This window comes from Larimichthys crocea, chromosome XXIV, assembly GCF_000972845.2.
Source record: "Larimichthys crocea isolate SSNF chromosome XXIV, L_crocea_2.0, whole genome shotgun sequence".
Lineage (NCBI taxonomy): Eukaryota > Metazoa > Chordata > Actinopteri > Sciaenidae > Larimichthys > Larimichthys crocea.
Window position 1 is genome coordinate 2,762,595 of NC_040034.1, and position 23,823 is coordinate 2,786,417.

General features: G+C 43.3%; 1 protein-coding gene across 1 annotated transcript; it reads left to right on the forward strand.

Moving 5' to 3' along the window:
- The first annotated feature begins 1,828 nt into the window (after nt 1-1,828).
- Nucleotides 1,829-16,979, forward strand: dcaf5 (ddb1 and cul4 associated factor 5). The gene is made up of 9 exons (XM_019277898.2): nt 1,829-2,342; nt 4,808-4,951; nt 5,080-5,116; nt 5,211-5,350; nt 6,232-6,361; nt 7,136-7,349; nt 11,419-11,485; nt 12,888-13,015; nt 15,036-16,979. The coding sequence occupies exons 1-9, from the start codon at nt 2,135-2,137 to the stop codon at nt 16,314-16,316; spliced, it is 2,349 nt and encodes a 782-aa protein (XP_019133443.2). The 5' UTR covers nt 1,829-2,134; the 3' UTR covers nt 16,317-16,979.
- Nucleotides 16,980-23,823: the final 6,844 nt, after the last annotated feature.

Here is a 23,823-nt window from a genome sequence, read left to right on the forward strand (position 1 = left end):
TGCCAATGTCTTGATAAGTGCCTAAATTGCTTAATTTTGACAAATCAACAGAAGTAACTCGTCCCCCCGGCTAACATGGTGCTGATTCTGGTCCGACCACAACAGAATATCTCAACACAGTGCATTGATTTTTGCAGTATAAACACATGCAGATGAAGCTTGTTCATCGGAGAGAGGGGGGGAAATCACACTCTTGGGTTTGAATTGATTAAAAAGAAACACAACAGCCCGTCCGTGTTGAGCATATATTTGTTTCTCTGTGTAGAAGATGTTTTAGATGTTTTGGTTTTTCATGTCGTCTCAGAGAAAGGCTTGTTGAAACTGAACGTTCCTTAAAGACTACCACTGTAATCCCAAAAGTTGGAGTAATAAAACTACTATACACACTAAAATGCACTTTTCTCTCCGTGTGTGTGTGTGTTATTAAACTCTTTGACACCAATACACAGTGTCACTTCCTGTGCTGCATCATATCTCATGAGCTTTATTAACAGAACAGCGAGGTCAAGAAGTTGTGACTTAAAAGTTCCCTTAAAAAGGTTCCTAAGGATAAAACTGAAACAAAATTACCCAGAGCTCTTAAAAGGAACCTTTTTTTTCATGTGTACACCCTTAGAAATAAAATTGTTCTCTTATGGTGATGCCATAGGGGGAACTTTTTTTCGGTTCTGCAAGGAAACTTTGACCTGAACCAGTTGCTACACAAAGAATCGGTTTTCCAAACAGCAAAAAAAAAGGTTCTTATGTATATTCTCCAGAGCTCTTTAAAGGAATAAACGTGTACATCCTTTAAAAATAAAGTTCTCTTATGGAGATGCTATCATAAAAAGTTCCTCAAAGAACTGTCGGTTCTGCAAGGAAACTTTCACATTGGTTCCTCAAAGAACCAGTTGCTGCAAAGACTTAAAATATATTATTATTAAACATAAAAAAGGTTCTTCAAACCATCAAAAGTTCTGAAATAGACTTAGAGAACTATTTTAAACAGCAAAAAAAAAAGGTTTTCCAGAGAACTCAAAATGATTCAGAGCTCTTTTTCATGTGTACACCCTTAGAAATAAATTGTTCTCTTATGGTGACGCCACAGGGGGAACTTTTTTTTTGGTTCTGTAAGGAACCTTTAACCTGGTGAAGATATTTAAACATAAAATTGTTCTTCAAAGCACCAAACATTTTGCAATTGTGTCTTAAAAGTTCCACAAAGAACCTTAACAGCAAAAAAAGGTTCTTGAGGATAAAAAAGGTTCTCCAGAGAACTGAAATTGACTTAGAGAACTATTTTTAAGAGCAACAAAAAAGGTTCTCCAGAGAACTCAAAATGATCCAGAGCTCTTAAAAGGAAACAGTTTTTCCATGTGTAGACCCTTAGAAATAAAATTGTTCTCTTGTGGTGATGCCATAGGGGGAACTTTTTATTTGGTTCTGCAAGGAACCTTTGACCTGGTGGTTCCTTTAAAGAACCGGTAACCAGTTTTCTAAAGCAAGGAACCTTTGACCTGGTGGTGAAGATTTTTAAACATTGTTCTTCAAAGCGCCAAACGTTCTGCAGTTGTGTCTTAAAAGTTCCCCAAAGAACCTTAAACAGCAAAAAAAGGTTCTCCAGAGAACTGAAATTGACAGAGAACTATTTTTAACAGCAAAAAAAAAAAAGGTTCTCCAGGGAACTTTAAAGGAACCAGCTGAAACTTCAAAGTGTAAACATGCTACTGATGAATTTTATTTTAGTAACTAAAGGCACCAGATAAATGTGAGTATGTAAATAAAAGTATTTCTCTCTAGAATAAAGTACTAGTAGTTCTAGTACAGTTAAAGATACTTTATTGTTAATGCAGTCAGAGGTTGTGGTTGGTGGAGTCCCGGCCGGTGATGCTGAGTGACAGACAGGGGGGGGAGATCCTCCACCGGAGCAGGAAGCTGCTGCTGGGACGAGAAGACAGACAGGAGGAGGAGGAGGAGGAGGAGGAGGAGGTACAAAAACAACGTCGACATCAGCACAGGCAGCCAGCGGGGTATCCACCATAATGTAGACCCAAACCAGGAGCACAGCTCACATCTGACCGAGGATCAGCGCACCACGCACGGCAGAGGTCGCGGTGCGGACTAACGCGTGTTACTAACGAGCTGCGTGGAGGACATGAAGGAGCTGAAGGGCTGCGGGATGCGGTCCTCGGTGGGCTTTCTGTCCCGCAGGGAGCTGACCGGGCAGCCGCTGATGAAGGAGGAGTTCCAGCGGCGCAGGCTGGCCGGCTGCACCAGCCTCTACAAGAAGGACATGCTCGGACACTTCGGCTGTGTCAACGCCATCGAGTTCTCCAACAACGGCGGGGAGTGGCTGGTGTCCGGTAAGAGACAAAAAAACAAAACCCCGCTCGGTGTTTTTTAAAAATAAAGATAAATAAATGTGTTAGCATGCTAACGGCTAACTAGCCAGGCTAGTCGGCTAGAACGCTCAAACGGGGCTAACGATGCTAAGTTAGCATGTTAGCGGCTACACCCGCCGCGCTAGCTCCGCTAACCGCTCCCGGCCCCGGCTCGGAGCCCGCATGTCAGCCCGCAAACACACCGCATTCCCCCCCGCCTGTTAGGGCTCTAAACGCGGCTGGCTTGTGAAATAACGACGCTGTTCAGCTCCAGAGAGGATTACACGGACTCTTCTGGCCTAGCACGGCAGCCCGAGGCTTGTCATTGCACAATAGAGCTGCAGGTAACATAAAGTCACAGTGTGCACACAGAGGATGTATTTACACATGCATGACACTTATATACTGTTATTATTATTAATAATAAGTCTGGACTTCATGCATCACACATGTTTTTAATGCATAACTCCTCATCTTGTTTACTTATTATATAATCAAGGGCTGATTAGATTATATATACTTTATTCATCCCACCAGCAGAGGAAAGTGAAGCATACACTACAGAAAAAACAATAAACAGACAGAAATATCTATAACCTACAATAAACACGAAAAACAATAAACCAAGTACAGAGGATAAAAGTGGCATGATATATAAAAAGAGTATTGTAATGTAAAGTGACCATAGTGTAAGAAATATTGCAAAGAAAGTGACCATGATACAAATAATAATATTATTCCAAGAGTAGTGACCATGGTATAAAAAATATTACAAAAGTAAGTGACCATGATATAAAAAATATTACAAAAGTAAGTGATATAAATAACAACTGCAAGGTATAAATGAAATAAAATAGAAAGAAATTGCAATGAGACATGAACAGGAGACTACAACAGGATCAGGTGGTGCAGGTGTTGCTGCAACTAAATAATGTGAATTTAATGACAAATGATTAATCAGTCGTCGTGTTTTCTATGAAATCAACATATTTTAAATAATTCATGGGCGTCAAAGTTTCAGGTGACGTCTTTAAATATATCCAGATATATCCCCCACATCTAAAATAAATTTTATATTTACTTTATTCAACTTTAATTTCACCTTATTAACCCATTTATGTACTGCGTTATTTTGGTGAAATTGTCAATTATGACAAAAATTGGCGGACCCCGTGTATAGTACCTCTGCGGACCTTGAGTGGTCCCAAACCAGGGGTCTGTGAAAGAATCAGTTTTACAAAAAAAACATTTAAAAGGAAAGAAAGATTATTAAACAATAAAATGTTCTTCAAAGCACCAAAAGTTCTGCAATTGTGACTTAAAAGTTCCCCAAAGAACCTTAAATGGCAAAAAAAAGGATAAAAAGGTTCTCCAGAGAACTCAAAATGATCCAGAGCTCTTAAAGGGTTCTCCAGTTTTTTTCTATGTACACCGTTAGAAATAAAATGGTTCTCTTATGATGAACTTTTTTTTTTGGTTCTGCAAGGAACCAGTTGCTGCACAGGGTCACTCAAAGAACCAGTAACCCGTTTTCCAAAGAAGATTTTTAAACATTTTCAAACAATTAAAAGTTCCCCAAAGAACCTTAAACAGCAAAAAAAAATAAAAATAAAAAGGTTCTTACGGATAAAAAAGTTCTCCAGAGAACTCAAAATCATCCAGAGCTCTTTAAAGGAATAAACGTGTACATCCTTTAAAAATAAAGTTCTCTTATGGCGATGCCACCATAAAAAGTTCCTCAAAGAACTGTCGGTTCTGCAGGGAAACTTTTACATCGGTTCATCAAAGAACCAGTTGCTGCAAAGGGTCGACTTAAAGATTTGACATATTGATTTAAAAGATATCATAATTTTTAAACATAAAAAAGGTTCTTCAAAGCATCAAAAGTTCTGAAATTGACTTGGAGAACTATTTTTAACAGCAAAAAAAAAGGTTCTCCAGAGAAGTCAAAATGATCCAGAGCTCTTAAAAGGAAACAGTTTTTTCATGTGTACACCCTTAGAAATAAAATTGTTCTCTTATGGTGATGCCACAGGGGGAACTTTTTTTTTGGTTCTGCAAGGAAACTTTGACCTGGCGGTTCTTGAAAGAACCTGTTGCTGCAAAGGGTTGACTTAAAGATTTGACATATTGATTTAAAAGATATTATTATTAAACATAAAAAAGGTTCTTCAAAGCATCAAAAGTTCTGAAATTGACTTGGAGAACTATTTTCAACAGCAAAAAAGGTTCTCCAGAGAACTTTAAAGGAACCAGCTTAAACAAGTGTAGACCCCCTGTCCAGGTAGCTGCTTTGGACCACTCAAGGCACTTTTACGCTTCGTATCTCATTCGACATTACGTCACTTTAAAGAGTCAAAAAGTTTTGGATCGCCGCTCTGGGTGATCCCGTTCTTCTCTTCGTAAGTCGCTGGTGTTAATCCGTGTCGTCCGTGTGCCGTGTTCAGGAGGAGATGACCGCCGGGTGCTCCTGTGGCACATGGAGAAGGCCATCCACGCCCGGTCCAAGCCCGTGAAACTGAAGGGAGAGCACCTGTCCAACATCTTCTGCCTGGCCTTCGACAGCACCAACAAAAAGGTCTTCTCTGGTGGTAAGCAAACTGTTCAAGACGATCAAATATTGATGTTTCTGTACGAAGATTTAGTTGTTAATTGATAGATAATTAACTAACTCCATTTAAAACACTTAAACCTAACAAGTTTATTTGCTGTTTTCCAGGAAACGACGAGCAGGTGATTCTTCACGACGTGGAGAGGTGGGTGAAATAACGACTCATTAGAGCCTCGTTATAAAAAAAAAAAACGCTTCGATCGAACTAACTAACAAAAATGTCGACTCTCTTCTCGCAGACGGGAAACTCTGAACGTCTTCCTGCACATCGACGCCGTGTACAGTCTGTCCGTCAGCCCGGTCAACGACAACGTGTTCGCCAGCTCGTCCGACGACGGACGCGTCCTCATCTGGGACACCCGAGAGCCGCCCAGCGCGGGTAAGCTGAGCAGACAGCTGATCTCGTTTGGTCTCATCAGCGCTCAAAGCTCTCGAACCTCAGCGACAGAGAGCTCCTCTTCTCCTCTTTGTGGCTGTGATTAAAAAGCTGCTCATGAAGGCGTGTAGCACTTAGTGCCACTTGTTGATAACTTTCAAAATTCAGCGTATCATCTTGCATGACGTGCACGTCCTTCTATTTTAGAAGCCTTCCTTGTGACCAGGTTGGCCTAATAATATATTTAGCAGTAATCGGTATTCCATGTCCGCCTGCGGGCTTTTTATGTCGCTGAAGCTTCAGTTTGAAAGGATGAAGAGTTACTCGGGGACGCATTCCTTTCTCTAAATCAACACGAAGAAATAGACTGTTCTGATTGAAGTCTGTTGATTGACGACGTGCAACAGTGATGCAATGAGAACCGTACCAAAGTCTGCTCCACATAAGACTCAGACCGCCTGTTGGAAACTCAACATTACGTCATAAAAACACATTTTTGTGGCCAGAATACCAGAGTCTGCAGTCGTGCTCGCTCCTCTGTGGCGTGCTTTGAGCTGAACGCCTGCTGACACGCTCACCATGACGCATGTTCACATATTTACCAATACTTAGATTCATATCCAAGGCGGCTAAAATAAAAATATCCCACCTGCACCAAGGTCAAGTCTGCAAGGGGACACTTCAGTGCTGCAGAATCAGGTTTATAAGGACAGATTTAACAATACAACCTCCACCTTCTCTCCAGCTCAGTTAACTAACTGTAATCAGTAGTAGACATCATCTGAACACCATCAGGTCATGTTTCCTCTCATCCGGGCTTTTCGTGCGGTTTAAAAAACCGACCACAGACTGTTAATAATCACGTCCCTCGTCTCTTCCCGTAGAGCCGTTCTGCCTGGCCAGCTACCCGTCGGCCTTCCACAGCGTGATGTTTAACCCCGTGGAGCCCAGGCTGATCGCCACGGCCAACTCCAAGGAGGGAGTCGGATTATGGGACATCCGCAAGCCGCGCAGGTGAGATATGATCGATGTAAAATATAATGGATTAAAAGCTGTTATTACACTGTAATGGATAAAATATTAATTTGCATCAACAGACTCAGTTTAGTTTGTCCCGTGTGCGTCCACCAGGTGGCGCTGTTGTCTTACTCTTAAATCTCTGGTCCTCTGCCAGAGTGTGTGTGTGTGTGTGTGTGTGTGTGTGTGTGTTTACACAGACTCGGCTCAGCTTTCAGTTATTAATACACAAATTACAGAACCTCCAATAAAATAAAGCGCTGAGTCATTTCTCTTCCTCCGCTGTGAGTGTGTTCACAGTCACTTCTTAGAAATTCCCTCAATGTGCTATCAAGTTTAAAAATAAAGCTCCAGTTCACGTTCACGCCGTGAAATGTTTTGATTCTGGCGTCGTAATTTATGATTAACAAATCTCTTTAATCATCTAATGAGCTCCAGACATGTTACAGTGCATCTGACGATGATGTCAGACGTGGTGTTGACGTGTGATGACTTTAAATGAGAGGATTTATTTTAGTTGTCTTTATAGTAAAACAGCAGAACACACACAGTTTACATGCAGTAGTACTTTACTGTATTATTGAGTTAATATCTTAGTGGTGTGTGGAGAAATCAACATTTTCTTTTAATGAATTTAAAATCATAATATTGTCAGAGTAATAAAATTCAAGTTAAAATAACTATAATATCCAGAAAATATGTCAGTGACGTCTGCATTGACAAATTATTTTACCGTACAGTTAATTAATAAAAATGTTTCTTCTTCTTCAGCTCGTTGCTGCGTTACGGAGGCAGCATGTCCCTGCAGAGCGCCATGAGCGTCCGCTTCAACAGCACCGGCACCCAGCTGCTGGCCCTGCGGCGCCGCCTGCCGCCCGTCCTCTACGAGCTGCACTCGCGCCTGCCGAGCTTCCAGTTCGACAACCAGGGCTACTTCAACTCGTGCACCATGAAGAGCTGCTGCTTCGCCGGGGACAAAGATCAGGTCGGTCATCCCGATCATGCAAATCCTGAACTAAAGCCACTGCTGCCGTCATTATTACGCTGCTAGAGGCGATGCAAGCCTGCTTAATAAAGTAATAACACACAAACTAAAGGTGTGTACAAGCCCCGCCCCAATTCTGCTACAGATAATAAGCCCCGCCCCAATTCTGCTACAAATGTGCTAGCATGTTTTTGTTTTTAAAATAAAATTATGCTAGTTAAGTAGTTCGCTAATCTATATCAATCATCATGAGTATGCTAGTTACATCTTATAGCTGATATTAGCAAAATGCTACCTAACTTATCTATCGTTAGCTCGCTAGTTACATTTTATACTTGACGTTAGCAAAATACTAGCTAACTTTTCTACATCAATCATCAGTTCGCTACCATTTTGTTAACTTTAGCTAACTTGCTAACTAACACTAGCTAGCGAGTTAGCTGCTAATGTACACAGCAAGATACTAATTAACTTGCGAGCTAATCTAAATCAATTGAGTTGCTAGTTACATCTTACAGTTAATTTTAGCCAAATGCTAGCTACCTAGCTAACTGGTGTAGACAAGTTAGCTAGCATTTTGCTGACTTGAGCTAAGTTATTATGTTACTATATCAGTTGTTAGCCAGTGTGCTAGCTAATCTAAATCATCCGTGAGTTGCTAGTTACATCTTTATGTACATCTTATGTCTCTAATGTTAGCAAAATACTAGGTAACTTTTCTACATCAATCATCAGTTAGCTAGCATTGTGATAACTTTAGCTAACTCATGATGAGATTACATCGGCTGTTAGCTAGCGAGTTAGCTAGTGTTTTTCTACTCAGCAAAGCACTAGTTAACTAGCCAGCTAATCTAAATCAATTGAGTTGCTAGTTACATCTTATAGCTAATGTTAGCCAAATGCTAGCTACCTAGCTAACTTGTCTACATCAGTAAGCTGGCATTTTGTTAACTTGAGCTAAGTCAACAACTAGCTAAAAAAGCCTGTGTTTTTCTACTCAGCAAAGCATTAGTTAACTAGCTAGCTAATCTAAATCAACCGTGAGTCGCTAGTTACACCTTATGGTTAACAACGAGCTAAAAAAAGCTAACAGTGACTTTCAACAAGTTAAAAACTAGCTAACAACAAGCTAACAACGAGCTAAAACAGGCTAACAATTAGCTAAAACAAGCTAACAACGAGCTAAAACAGGCTAATAATTAGCTAAAACAAGTTAACAATGAGCTAAAACAGGCTAATAATTAGCTAAAACAAGCTAACAATGAGCTAAAACAAGCAAAGTTGCTAGTTACATCTTATGGCTAACGTTAACAAAATGGTAGCTGCCTAGCAGCAATGTAACTAAAAGTGAGCTAGCACGTAGCATATCAGAGAGTCTCCTGAGGCTGGCTTAGCTGAGCTAAAAGGGACGAGGACAGTTCTAGTTTTAGTTTCCAACCTTCGATAAATATTTACTGTGTGTTAAATCTAAAATGTTCCATTTCATGTACATAAAAACATTGTTCTGCACATGATGAATTGCACCCAGGAGCAGACACTGAATGTGTGAGTGATGTCGAACAGCGGACAGATTGTTTTATCTGACTTCAGTGAAATCTAAGGAGGATATTGGGAACATGTGGGATCAATAGAAAAGGTAAAAATAGAAGAATATATTATTTCCTTCTGTGAAACGGGAACTTTTGCGTTTTGGAGGGACACCAGAAGCTCCCGTACTCAGCCAATAGCTCTCCCGTTGGTCCTCCTCAGACATGACATCAGCCTACAGCCACGTTTATTATGTTAACATTATCCTCGAGTGTCAGCAGAGATCACGGAGGCTTTAGAAGTGATCCCTGTTCCACATGAGTGGAGCAGCCGGTTTAAAGGTCAGGGCTGAACAAGAAGGTTGTTGGTTTGCATCCCGGCGGTGATGTAGGAGTGTACTCGTGGTTATGTCTGTACGCGGTGACATCACTGCAGCACATTTCTAACCACGTCCAACCACACCCAGCGGTCACGACCACGAGTTTTCAGCCTGGTATTAAGTCACTCTTCAATTTGTGTGTTTTTAATAATGACCTGGACATGGGAACACTAGATGTAGTTAGAATAATGTACAAGATCTGCACATCCTCATCGGTTTAACACCTGTCAGAGTCAGACAGTTTGACCACCAGGGGTCAGAAAAACAAACTCAGCTACCTTCTAAGGTTGCACTGAGACAGGAAGACGGTGTTTTTCTCATGAGGCAATCTTTGTATCCAGTGCAGAAGTTCTTCTAACAACCACTTGAGGCTGGCTTGGCTGGTTTGAGCAACGAGGCCTCAGGTCCACAGATGATCCGCGTCTTTGCTGAATTGAACATTGACATTGGGACATTGACATTGCCAATGTCACTATAAAGAATGGACAAAACCTGCGTTTGCGCTGCAGTGTCAGATCTGAATCTATCTGAATGCAAATGCAACGAACAGGAAGTGTCTCGCCTGGGTGTGTTGCACACTTTCAGGTTCAGATCAAGTTCAGACAAATATTCAGTTTAAGCAAGGCGGGACAGTTGACGAGGAAAAGAGAAGAGGTAGTAAGAGAAACCACAACATGCGACAGAGGACGCGATCGAGGTTCGACGAGGCCTTCGCTCAGAAACTTCCTCATGCTTTTCTCAGGGCGGTGTTGAAGTCAGAGGTGCAGAGTGGCAACCTGCCATCGCCAGAACCGATCACGGGTGTGACATTCCTACAAGACGTGTCCTCTGGGAACACACAGGTGCTGAGTTCAACAGAGATTTCTCATCATCGCAGAACATTTCACGTCGACTCTCTGCAGATGAAGACCATCGCTGAGGCTCGACCTCAGACTAGTGATACAGCGGTTAGGGATGTAATGGACAGAGCGGCCTTCAAGTTTAAAGAAGAGAGAGAGAGAGAGAGAGCAGCAGAATATTTACAGAAGGAAATTCAAAATCACTGGCAGAGAAAAATAATAATTCACAACTTGACAGAATGTCAGAAATTCAGCAGCACGAGACGATGCCTGAAAAACAGAAAAATGTGGCTCCAGATGGTAAAATAAGGCTTCACAGACGCTCCGGTCCAGAAGGAGGAAAGAAAGGAAAGAAGGAAGGAAGGAAGGAAGGAGGACATATTTCCAAGAAGGAAAACAATCTGCTGCATTTCAATATTTGTATGTGGGTGCTGAAGGCCGGCGTACGAGCCGACCTCCAGCCAAATATGTGACGGAGGAAAGCCCGACCGACACAACTGTCGCTGTTGTTATAGCTGTGCTGTAACATTTGACACGACACGGCCGAACATGTCAAGTTACACGTTAAGAACACAGAGGTGCATTGGGAGGATGGGAGGCTGGCTCTTAAACGCCCCTATAGTAGATAAAACATGACACACTGCTTTCTACGGTGGCCAAATGTGCCCGAAAAGTTTCCTGATCACAACATTATGACGGATCGTTCTCCACCTGCAGCTGCCGACAGACGAGATCACGTTAAAGGTCCAGGGTGTAAGTGTGTGGCTCTGTTTTCAGGAATATAATCAGCACGACTACGTTTTCATTAGTGTATAATCTCCTAAAAATTAGACTGAATGAACAGAACCGTCGTGTTTCACTGGCTGTAGACGGGGTGGAAGGAAGAGGGTGAGGCAAGGGGGTCGTAATTTAGCAACTACACCCCGAGATGCCACAAAATCCTCCACCCTGGACCTTGAAATGTGCAGTGTGGTCGTGCAGATTGCAATCCAGACAGCCGCCCCGCTGGGTAACCCTGGGCATGGGAGAAGCTAAGGTGGTGGCGTACACGCCTCCCTCCTCCTCCTCGACTCTGGCTCCGTCCAAACTCACCTTAAGCGACGGGTCTAAGTGGAACCATCTGTTTAAAAGTCTAATAACGGTTCAGACGAGGAGCAGGAGCCGCGTGAGGGTCAGGCTGTCGTGTCACGTCAGGAGCGTGTTTGATCCACGTTATGAGGCGAAGCGTTCAGATAAGATCGGCTGGTTTGGTGCCACATGTTGACCCCCCTCAGGGTTTGTCTGTATGAACAGGACTTAAACATCCCTCTGTTTCCCCCCTCAGTACATCTTGTCTGGCTCAGATGACTTCAACCTCTACATGTGGAAAATCCCGAAGGACCCAGAAGCAGGTGAGTTATTGGACCCGTCTGCGTGTTTATGTGGATCTTTACTGACGTGTGGGCCGCATGACAGAAGGAGTCGTATCATTTCATTCTCTTCTGTCCTCCGGCTGAATGCTTTTGTATGTTGAAGTCTGTGCTTGTAAACAGACGTACTGCCGCCAAGTTTAACCCCGAGAGCCTCCTGTGCGGGGGTCAACGCGTCAATCCCAACATGAGGCGTAACAAAACTCTGCCGAGCATCGAAACACAACTCAAACCCCAAAGCGATTATATCGGCGTGTAACAAAAACACAAGCACGTCCGTGCTTTCCATTACAAAGATGTCCGTCTCAACAATGTGTCTCTGACTCGATGAGCCAGCGACCAACTAGTAGTAGTAGTAAAAAAAAACTTCTTCTTAGTTGTTTACACGCAGACAAAGAGGGTTTAGAGTGAAGTGTCTGGCTCATCTTTGGTGTTTCAAAGGTGAATTCGGGGTGGTGCCCCTCGGTTCTCCTGACTCTGACACGTCGATAGAGGTTTCAGTCATCAAAATCGACCAATTCGTGCTGAGATATTGATGCACTCAGAGCTTAGGCCTTTTAAAAATACTGGTTAAGTATAATATAATAATAGTAAATAAGAGGCAAAAGTTCCGCCTGGACACACCTGTGTTCAAACATCTGTAAAACTGCTCAGGTTCACTTTTCTCATCAGATATCACTTTATTAATTCCTACTCGAATCGGGCAACTGTCCTGTGTTTCAAAGGTTTTTCTAGCTTTCTTTTGAGACCAAGATTAAACACACAGCCCTTGTACTTGCGAAGCTATGATCCGTTTAGTCATTTCGGACAAGAGGTGGGAAAAACAGGCCTCGTGTGAAGGGTGATGGACGTCTCTGCGGTCACGATAAACTCTCCAGGCGAGTAACGATCAGATATCAACGCCTGTCTCGTTATGTAACCCTCCTTTTTTTCCCCCAGTCTTGGTTCAGGTTAAGTTCTTGCTTATTTGAACTGACAAAAAAAAAAACTGGAGTTAAAAGTTTGACGTGCTCGCCGTGAGCTCGCCTCCAATCGCATGACTCTCCCAAAAATGCCACAAACCAAAGAATGTGGTCGTGCGTTGCTCCGCGGCATCACCTGACACATTTATGGATTTTTATTTTCCCTCGAGTTACTCACACTGAAAGTATGTGCACTGGGCCTATTCGGTGTCAGACTAACGGCACATTACGAGCGCCGCGTTGCTGCTGCTGCTGCTGCGATCCATATTTCACCGTCTGTGTTTTGTCTCTGGAACATTCAGAAGCAGGTTGAATAATTGTGGCTGACTGTTTTTCTTTGAATGAATCCTTGTTGCAGGGTTTAACCCTCTGACTCCGAGCTGATGTATTCTGTCTGCTGCTTCATATTCTTTCCTTCACAGGAGGCCCCGGCCGCGTGGTGAACGGGGCTTTCATGGTGCTGAAGGGTCACCGCTCCATCGTGAACCAGGTCCGCTTCAACCCTCACACCTACATGATCTGCTCCTCGGGCGTGGAGAAAGTCATCAAGGTCAGTGGAGGGAATATCTGGAGTTATGAATAAGTAATGCTTCTGTTCAGGGTGATGAAGTGGGACTAAATTTGAGTCAGACGTTCAGACAGTGGACGTGCCCTGAAGTGAGACATTGATCACCGCGCAGTAACCGACTTCCCCTCTGTGGAGGCGGGCATAAAAAAAGTTGGACATCCCCCCTATTATTGAGTGTAACAGTGACAGATGACGTCTGGGTCATGGGAAGACATGAATGGCTCCACACATACAGTATTTCTGAAACCAGAGCCAGACTGTGACACAGTGCCGGGCTTTCAGAAGTCTTTGCTCTGTGCTCCGGGCTAATTTAAAGGCACGCACATATACATATATATAGATCAAGCATCATCACTAAAGCCGTCACTCGAATCGGCTGCATCAGTTTTATTTCGTATACGGCAAACCGTCTTTAACAAGAGCTCGAACACAAAGAAACATCCAAGATAACGTTAAGATTTCACGCTCCACGCGCAGCAGCTGTTCCGAGTCACTGTATCGCCCCGGCGATGACCTCGTGAATAAACCAGACAGCGTTTGATGTCGGCTCGACGTCTTGCTGACTCAGTCGGTCATTTGGTCTGCGCTCACGGGAACACGCCGCGTTTCGTTACATCACATCGTTATTGAGTGTTTCACACGTAGAAAACTGCACGACAAAATATTCAATAAAGGTGAGAGAAATAAAAAGTTAAGTAACATTCTTATCCAGCGATCGTTCTTCGAGCTTGAAGAAGTCCAAAGTCATTCAAGATTTCTTCATCGTCGTTGCACAACACGCTGTAGAAAGAGATTACAAAACTCATGGATTAAAGATTATGAAAACAGTTAAATACGATAAGCAGAATAAGAAAAGGTGCTACATTGAGATATATACTGATTGTTAATAAACTAAATTTTGTGGCTTGCAGGAGAACATTCGTACTCACCATCCGAGAAATGGCTCGCATTATACTTTTAAAAAATGATGAAGTCAGAGGTTCAAACAGTTTTTCACCAGTTTTCAGTCTCAGGATTTTGTGGGCGGTCCTTAAAGGGCGGCTCGATGACACGCTGAGGCCGCCCGGAGCCGAGAGACAGAGATGAATTCATCTCAGCTCAGAGTGTTTCAAAGTTAGTCATGTCATTTTCTGACACGCCCTCAGTCCTGGAGCTGAGAATTAATTTCTACCTGATTTGCCTCATTTCATAAACTTGTTGATATTTTTAATCATTCAAATATTTGGCGGGGTGGTCAATGACACTTTCTTCTTTGGTCTGACAAACTCAGAACATATTTATTTACACAGACTTTAAACGCAGACGAAGTGTTCCCTTTTGCTCTAAATATCTAGAACAGATATCTGGAATATTTGGATAAATTGTATTAAACTTTACTGAGGTTATATAATATTAAATAATACATAATATTAGAGCAGTTCCTCCAGTATCTACTCTTTATGCTTCTAATCTGTCTTTCGATGATTCCTTCAGTGAGTAATTTTTAACGTAAATATGAACATTTAATACTTTAATAAGGACCTGAAATACTTTTCAGTAATGGACGTTATCGGTTCTGGATCGGTGGTGGGAAGAACTCTGCTGCTTCAGATCCTCCCTGTTATTTTCTGCTCTTGTCGTACTTGTATAATTAAGTAAAACCCAAAACCATGGTTACAGTAATGAAAAGTTCTCTCCACAAAGGCTTTGAAAAGCTTCATATTAAATATAAAAAATGATCATTTATGCATACTTTGAACAGGTTTCTGCCTGTAATTAACTTCAGCGACACCTTTTTAAAAGGTTTTTAATTTGGTAACGTCCCTGAAAAAAACAAAAAATCTGTTTATTAGAAGGAGAAATGATTCACACGTCTTTGCACAAGGTGAAATAAATCTTTTTTTCTGTCAGTCCAGTAACACGAGCTCTTTGACTGTACCGAGTGAAAGCTGATCCGGATCCAGGTGTTCTGTAATATGAGGCTACCTTTCAAACTGACCTCCACCCTCTTCGTCTGTCTCAGGTGTGGAGCCCCTACCAGCAGCCCGACAGTCTCGGTGACCTGGACGGCCGCGTGGAGGACAAGTCCCGCAGCCTCTACACCCACGAGGAGTACATCAGCCTCGTGCTCAACAGCGGCAGCGGCCTGTCCCACGACTACGTCAGCCAGTCCATCCAGGAGGACCCGCGCATGATGGCTTTCTTCGACTCGCTGGTGCGTCGAGAGATCGAGGGCTGGAGCTCCGACTCTGACAGCGACCTGAGCGAGGAGGCCATCATGCAGCTCCACGCCCGAGGACGCCGCACCACACGGGCCACACCGCCGGCTCCCGTCGCCGTCGCGGCAGCCGCTCACCAGAGCGACTCCGACAACTCGTCCTCCTCCTCTCTGGCCGGACCCAACGCCTCAGGAGGGGAAGAGCAAGCCGGAGCGGAGGTGGAGGGTCGGCCGAGGAGACGGAGCAGGCATCCGCAGCATCAGTCCGGCTTCCTCGTCAACGAGGACTCAGACTCGAGTGAGTTCTGGCTCGACCCCATGCCCCGACCTCGCTCCCCAAGCCCCAGGGACAACTCCACGCTGTCCAGCCCCACCTCCTCGCCTTCGCTTCCTGCCGGCGCCTCCAGCTCCTCCACATCCACCTCCAGCTCCAGCAGCGACGACGAGGAGCGGCGTAGCGCGGTGAGGCGGCGCAACGTCATGAGGCGACGGCGCATGCACGTGGTCTCCAGAGCTGGAGATCGTCCCGAGTCCGTGCAGGCGCTGTTCTCAGCCATCGACTCGTGCAGTTACCCGTCGATATCCATCGACGACCTGTCTTCCTCCTCGTCAGGCGTGGAACAAAACTCTCTCCAAATCAAGCCGCACACGGGCGGCGCCAGAGATAAAGAAGAATGTCTGAGCCCTTCTGACTTTGTGTGTCTGAGTCCAGTAATGTCTCCCGAGAGCCAAGAGAACGAGGAGGGGAGCGACAGGACTGAGCTGGAAAGACACAGGACTGGAGAAAGGGACGCGTCAGAGCCGCCGTTAGACAGCTCCGATAGCGGGGAGGCTTGTAGCAGCTCGGGGGCTTTAGACAGTAACTCCCAGAGCCGGCACAGCCGAGGGGTGAACGGGCGGCACCGGACTCCGGCGCCGTACGAGAGCGAGAACCTCCCCGTCTCCTCGGAATCAGAGGAAGAGACTGGAGACACGAGGCCGCAGAGGGAAAAAGGCCCGGCACAGAGCGCTCTGAAACGGACTCACGTGGGATCGGAGGAAGGCGAGTCAGCCTCCTCGCCCTCGGAAAAGAAGTTAAGAACATAGTGACACCTCTTTCTCATCGCGGGAAAGAAATCCTTTGTTAACAGACTTGATTTAGGAAGTGGGTTTTTTCTACGGCTTTTTACAACTCGGCTTTTTCATTTGGCGTCTCGTAGTCGTGTGAACTCTGATCAGAAGACGTTGAGGGACTTTAAAAAGTTTTTTCTGAATTCGGGACAGCGTCATCATTCTTCAGGTCAAACCGTGAATGACATTAAAAAGACGGAGAACATGAAACACGTTAAATATTGTCGATAATCGTACTTTAAGTCGGTGTTTCTTTCTCATGCTCTCTCTGGTTGTTGCATTTGGATTTGGAGCTCCTTCAGCCACAACAACAACAACAACAAAAAAAAGGTCTTACGGAGGACAAAAGCTTTGCAGCGGTTTAATTTCTCCAGTTTTACGCTGAGCGTAAATCTGCTTTTCATTTTAAAGTGATTCTCTGCAGCTCTGAAGGTTTGACTGTGCTTCCATAGAATCTCGACGAGCACCGTTTGTTAAATCTGTGAATTGAAATGATGCTTTCAGTGTCTCTGCAGTTGTTTTTTTGTTTTTTTTGTCTCATTATCCAGCCCCTGGGTATCATTACAAGCCGGCGCTCGCTTCTCTCTCTTTTTTTGTTTTCCTGCAATTAAAGAATAATTTGTTCTCCAGTGACGATGACACAAACCTGAGGCGTCACTTATTCTCAGCAGAGAGTTTTTCGACTGGTGAAATATTTACTCCCCTCTCTGACACACGTCCGTCTGAAACGAACGGGCTTGTTCTGAGTGTAGATTTGGGTCCCCAGCTGCTAACGGAGTTGCTATGGCGACGCAGCCTCGAAACTCTCCCGTGAAAGAAAGCCAAAGCTTTTTTTTTTTTTTTTTTTCCAAGCTGGCCGCGACCCCTCGGCAACCGACGTCGAGCGAGAGTAGAATATTTTATTGAACCCAAAAAGCCTTCTTCGCTTTCATTAAGAGAATAATTTATCAATGAGAAAAGAGTTGATGTGCATGAAAAATCCTTGAAATCCTTGATTTTGAAACCTGGATTTAAAGGTCCAGTGTGGAAGGTATTTAGGAGGATCTGTCAGCAGTTGAATGTAAGATTCATTAGTGTTGTTTGTTACATGGAGTCTACAGTAGCCCAGAGCAGACAAAACAAACACTGATCTAGATATGAAGAGGGTGAGGCGTGGGAGGAGTATTCATTCGGTTGCAGTCTGCAACTTCACCGCTAGGCGGCAATAAAATCCTTAAAGCGTCTTTAAAGGTTCACCACAAGAAATCTACAGTTCCATGACGAACGGACGGTCTCTGCTGAGGAAGACTGTGAGATCTGATTGAAAGCTCCAGAATAACGAGTACGTGAGCCCTGTCAAACACCCACCTGTCAATCAAAGCGTCCACGCTCTTAATCCTGCATAACTTTAAGCCTTAATATAATGTGAACAGGTGAGTTGTATATAAATTCACCCTCAGTACAGTTGTCATGAACGGGGAAATTAGCTACAGAGACCAAAACTGTTTTTTGTACCAGGCTGTAAACATGTTTATTTCTGCTGTGAAACATGGGGACTTATGGAGACTGACTCACTTCTGGAGCCAGCCTCAAGTGGACGTTTGAGGAACTGCAGCTTTTGGGCACTTCCACATTGGCTTCACGGAGGTTTCAGTTCAACACAGAAACAAAAAGACAAAAGTTTGATGATGTAGCGTAGGATTATGGGAGTTGTTGTCTTCATTGTTACTCTCTGATTTATCCCGTGTTTCCTAGAGGCACGACGCCATCGACAGGTGACGTATATAAAACATGTTCACAGTATAAAACATGTTCACAGTATAAAACATGTTCACAGTATGAAACATGTTCACAGTATGAAACATGTTCACAGTATAAAACATGTTCACAGTATGAAACATGTTCGCAGTATGAAACATGTCTCTGTGTTTGTAGGCAGTGAAGGAACTGGAAACATTTTTATTATTTTTAAGCAGTTTATCGCCACAAAAATCAGTCGTGGAAAATTCTCGCGTCACCTTTTGTGATGTACGGCCGAGTTCTGACTTTGGCAACTTGTCGTGTTTTTCATGTTCTGCTCAGTGGCTTTAATTTTTAAGGAGTAAGTCAAAGACTTCATAGTCTAAACTTTAAACTTAGACCTTAAACACGCCGATATGATCTCCCAATGCAGCCGCCTCTTTCTTATTGGAAATCTACCTACCTAACAAACCTATGTGGCTCTTTAGCTGCTTAAATGCTTCACCGTGTTCACCAGCTTACACCTTCTACCTGCGTCTGTCTGCTGTTTGCTGCAGAGCAGGTGGTGCACGGTGGGCTGAGCATCACTGGAAACATCTGCTGACGGATAAACGACATCGTCATTGTCAAATATTGAATCTAAAAGAATGAAACGCATCTTTTTAGAAATAGCACATGATCTCTCTCTGTTATTGACATTTAAATAGCTGGATATGAAGTAAACTTTCAAAGTAAAAGCATACCAAAGACTCATCTTAAGGTGAGTAACCATAAACGGGTGAGTATCTGCTGTATTTTGCCACACCCACGTAGATTTGCAGACTGTGTGATGATTGTCCACCCAGCCCCATGATGTCATCGCTGTCTGAGGAAGCGCCGATGCCAGTTGTCTCAGACACCCAGAGGGCACGCCGGCCGGTTGTTGTTGTTGTTGGTGAAAGATTACCAAAGAAAAACACACCACACGGCATCGGTGAAGTGGTAATCTGAGGCCGGGCAGGCGGGCGTGTATTTGAGGGTTATCGAGCTGTTTGTGCTGCTCTCTTGTCAAAATAGTTTCCTCTCGACTTCTTAGAGGTTTTCAGAGCGGCCGTCACTTTATCTGCAGGAAGTAGACACCCTTCATTTGACCTCCATGCTTCCCCCTGGGACGAATATTCAAATGGTGATAGTGTGTGTGTGTGTGTGTGTGTGCGCTCCAGGGTTGTTTACATTCAGACTGGAGTGTGTCGGCCGGGCTGCTCGTGGCTTAATGATTAATTACAGACTGGTGTGTGCAAGAGAGTCGACTAACAGCTGTGACATCAGTCAGAATTATTACCCAGAGTTGAATCATACGAATCCTCCGTCAGATATTTAAATGTTCCTGAACACAACGCTGACGCTGCGTTTGGCTCGCGGCAGAAGAAGCCGTTAAAAAACGTACAATCGACGTGTTTTATCTGTGTTTGTTCAGGAAGGTTGATGTGTGTTCAGTGTGCAGCGACACCCTCCATCCTCCTCCATAGGTCACATTCACATCTACTGAACTCCACCCAGCCTTGGAGGACTTCCACAAGAGCGGGCATGGCTCAGGTCCAGTTCGTCTGGACTTTTATCGGCCTCTTAAAGGTCACGACAACCTGTTTCCCTTAAACCGGCTTCTTCTGATGAGTCCAGCACTCATGTTTCATCTATATTTGTGTGTTTTCTCGCTGGTTTGTGGTGGGTGGGGGGATATTTGAATGACGGCAGCTGTGAAACTGTGACTCATATCTGATCAAAGCACAACCAAACTGTCCTGATGTTTTAAACGAGTGTTAAACTCCAAATTTAAACTTTTAATTTATGCATATTTAGTATTCATGAATATTTAATGATTAGTATAGAAATATTTTTCACTCCTGTAACAGAAAAAAAAGCAGAAGCAGAAATATATTTATTCCTTACAGTCTTTTTTTTGTCAACACATACTGCCTACATTTCCCACAATGCAACGCAAACCACCAGCACATCTGTCAGAGATTCAGGTATGTTATGCTACTTCAATCTTTTGCAGCTTTCCACAGCAATCCATCCACGAGTTGCCGAGACATTTCCCTGAAAACTGTCACCATGGCCGGTTGGGTTCATCCTCTGGGGATCGTGATTGGTCCATACAACATTTAATTATTTAATAGTTGTTTCAGTTTCAGCCTGAGCCACTAAAAAGAATCTTAATTGTTACTTTGCTAACGGGTTTTTCAATCATTTGTCCCTTTCATTATGTCGTTTAAACGCAGCTCAGTGTGCCACGCTAAAAATTAAAAGAGGTCCAGGCCACAGAGCAGCAACGGGAGCTCTAATTGGCCGGCTGACAAAAGAGGCTCTCCGCCTTCAACGCTGCAAATGACGGCTTATTAAACGCATCAATTAACTCTTTATAATTAACCACTGAAATGTGTGTAATTATTCTGGTGGCACGCTCCAGATTGCACGGTTTCGGTGGAGAAATTTAAACCCCCGATCCAGCCACTTGACGTCAACGTAATGCTATTCAGCAGAAGCCCAGAATATCCCGCGAAGAGTCCGCGGTGCTAAGAAGCTCAGGCCTGCTTTCCGAGGCGCACACAGGTCATGTGAAGAGCTGGTGCGTTTGGCTCTGTCTGGTCTCTGGCAACTTCCCAAGGTATTCCAGTCATGTAAGGGAGGGGAATTCTTAAATAGCTGTCCTTGCTGTTAAAGCTGAAACCATGTATGGGATCCTGCAGAACAAACCATGATAATCCCATTGAGTTGTACATGTGTTTGGGTTTGTGGTCAAACAGCTTGAGCCAAAACACCATCTGGGACCAACGAGCACATACTGTAGGCACGGGATGAAGAATGTCAGGACTCCGTCTGAAAGGAAAGTTTTGCTCTCTGTGGAATATAAAGCAGCTGTGGGTGAGAGGCCGGATTCATCTGGACGCTCGAGGGGTCAAACAAGGGGTCTGACCTAAAGCCCCCGAACACTTGGTTTTTAAATATTAAAAGAGAACTCCAATAAAAGTCAGTTTGAGGAGCACGACAGCAGCTGAATGAAACCAGCTCCAGAAAGCTGACAGCCTTAAGTGATGTCACTCGAGTCAACGTCTCTTGGGGTTGATGACTACGAACTCTGCAAAGACGGAACGAATGAAGCCTGGTTGCTCTGTAACCACACCCACCTGTCAATCAAAGCGTCCACGCTCTTAATCCTGCATAACTTTAAGCCTTAATATAACGTGAACAGGTGAGTTGTATATAAATTCACCCTCAGTACAGTTGTCATGAACGGGGAAATTAGCTACAGAGACCAAAACTGTTTTTTGTACCAGGCTGTAAACATGTTTATTTCTGCTGTGAAACATGGGGACTTATGGAGACTGACTCACTTCTGGAGCCAGCCTCAAGTGGACGTTAGAGGAACTGCAGATTTTGGGCACTTCTACATTGGATTCATTTCACAGCCACGGAGGTTTTCAGCTTGTGATCCACGTCTTTGCCAATTTTTAGATTAGCCGGGAGGCGGGAGAGAGACGGCCAACACGACGGCGGTGATATCACGCTGTCCACTCTTTAAAAACACACAGAACATGTTTTTATGGCGTAATCTACAGATTTTTAACACGTTACACGTACACGTTTTATACATTCTGAGCTGCTCGCAGACTCTAAACATATTCAGCTGAATCTAAACTAATTAAAACATTTATAATCTGAAGCCATGAATAATAAAATGCTGTTATTAATGGCTGCAGATAACAAAGCATAGGAGGTGGTGGTGAATAATATAATTTAAATGTAAATTTAATGAATCACTTTGTTTTTCAAATGACTGTAAGTTAATTAGCTAATGGAAAAAGTGTCTAATTATCTCAGCGGCACACTGCAGACTGCATCACTAACAAGCTGCGGTCAGCTACTTTTGGTTTTTGTTCCATCCCTGACTCCCATCACCGCCTGAGCTCTGCACACAGGAGCTGCAGGGCTGCTTCCTCCAGCCGGGGACCAGCCAGGCGGTGAGCTGGCAGCCCTGACATCACTTTCCCAAACATTCACCCTTGGAAGTTTGTCCATATATGGAAGAGAGCTCCACTTTCTCCTGACTGCCGGGGCTATCCCATGTCGGCATCTTTCCTGCTGTGTGTGTGTGTGTGTGTGTGTGTGTGAGTGTGTGTGTGACACACACAGAGAGAGGGAGTCGGTTTACCTTACAAGGCAGACAGACCTGGCTTTCGCTCCACATGTTTACAGGAGCTGCTGCGTCGTGACTCACCTTTCTTTTCTCAATGACCGCTGTTGGTGCGCAGGCGCAGAAGTATTCAGATTACCTGATCTGCTGGAAATGTTCCACTACAAGTATTTAAGTACAAATGAGAATTTAAGGGGCTCTATTAATATGACAGGAATGTGACATAATATTCAGAACTATGTTTTTTATTAGTGTACGATCACCTGGAAATAAGAAGTGTTACGTGTACGTTACCTGAGAATGAGCCTTTAATATCTATCTATCTATCTATCTATCTATCTATCTATCTATCTATCTATCTATCTAGCTATCTAGCTATCTATCTATCTATCTATCTATCTTTTCTGCTGTATTTTCTCCTTCATGCTTGAATCAAGAGGGAGAGGTGAGGGGTTTTCAGTTGGTTGCAGTCTGAAACTTCACCGCTAGATGTCGCTAGATTCTACACACAGGACCTTTAAAAGTCTATAGATGTTTTTTAAACATGAGAGTTATAGATGTAGAAAAAAGTATAAAAGTACAATTACCTCGAATTAGTACTTAATTACAGTACTTGAATAAATATACTTCCACCACTGTGTATTTGCACAGGACAGAAGAGCTGAATAATAACGCCTCGCCCTCAGGGTGGAAAGTAACTAAGTACATTTAGTTAATGAAGTACAAGTAGTGAACAAATAAATGATGATGTAATATTATTGATTATTGATCCCCAATTCCCAAACTACCTCATCAATAATTATAATTTAATATGAGACATCAGACAGCGCTACATTGTGAATACTTGTATTATTTTACTGTAATGTATGTGTAATGCAGTATATTCTGCTGATAATACTTAGATTACATTTACTACAATATAAGTATTATCAGCAACTTTTACTTCAGTCAGCAGTCTGACAGTTGTAGAAAGTATATTTACTCAAGTACTGCACTGAAGTGGAGTTCTGAGGTACTCGAGTATTTTAATTTTGTGTTACTTTACACTTGTACTCAGACATTAAGTACTTTTCACGGTGTATTTGTTCTGCAGCTGTAGTGAGGCTGGCCGTTACTTTGCAGTAACTTTCCACCTCTGAGGGCTTGGATGGATTTCTGTTAGTGGTGGAGAGTAACTAAGTACATTTACTCAAGTAGTATACTTAAGTAGAATTTTAGGATACTTGTACTTTAACTGAGTAGTTCTGTACTTTTACTTCATTTGATAAAATGCAGCTTTAGATCATATAAAATATAAATCAACTCATAAATTATGACACACTATTAAAGTTACTCACAGAATATAAAGTAATCAAAGAGCCATTATGATACTTTTACTTTTACACTCTAATATTGACACTTTTACTTTAATGTACTCAGTTACAGACAAAGCTCTGTGTATGTACTTGAGTACTGTAAAGATACCATAAAGCCTGTGTGAAGTAGTATAATATATAAGTACTCAAGTACCTTAAACCCTGACAAATGTACTTAGTTACATTCCAAAGAAGCTGACTAGTCTTTGTCTGCTCAGACCACACCCAGCTTCAG

Excerpts from the sequence above, each read along its gene's own strand:
- dcaf5 (XM_019277898.2), top strand. The coding sequence starts at position 2,135 with ATGAAGGAGCTGAAGGGCTGCGGGATGCGGTCCTCGGTGGGCTTTCTG. Across the intron at positions 4,952-5,079 it reads CAAAAAGGTCTTCTCTGGTG|GAAACGACGAGCAGGTGATT; the intron begins GTAAGCAAACTG and ends GCTGTTTTCCAG. Across the intron at positions 13,016-15,035 it reads GCGTGGAGAAAGTCATCAAG|GTGTGGAGCCCCTACCAGCA; the intron begins GTCAGTGGAGGG and ends CGTCTGTCTCAG.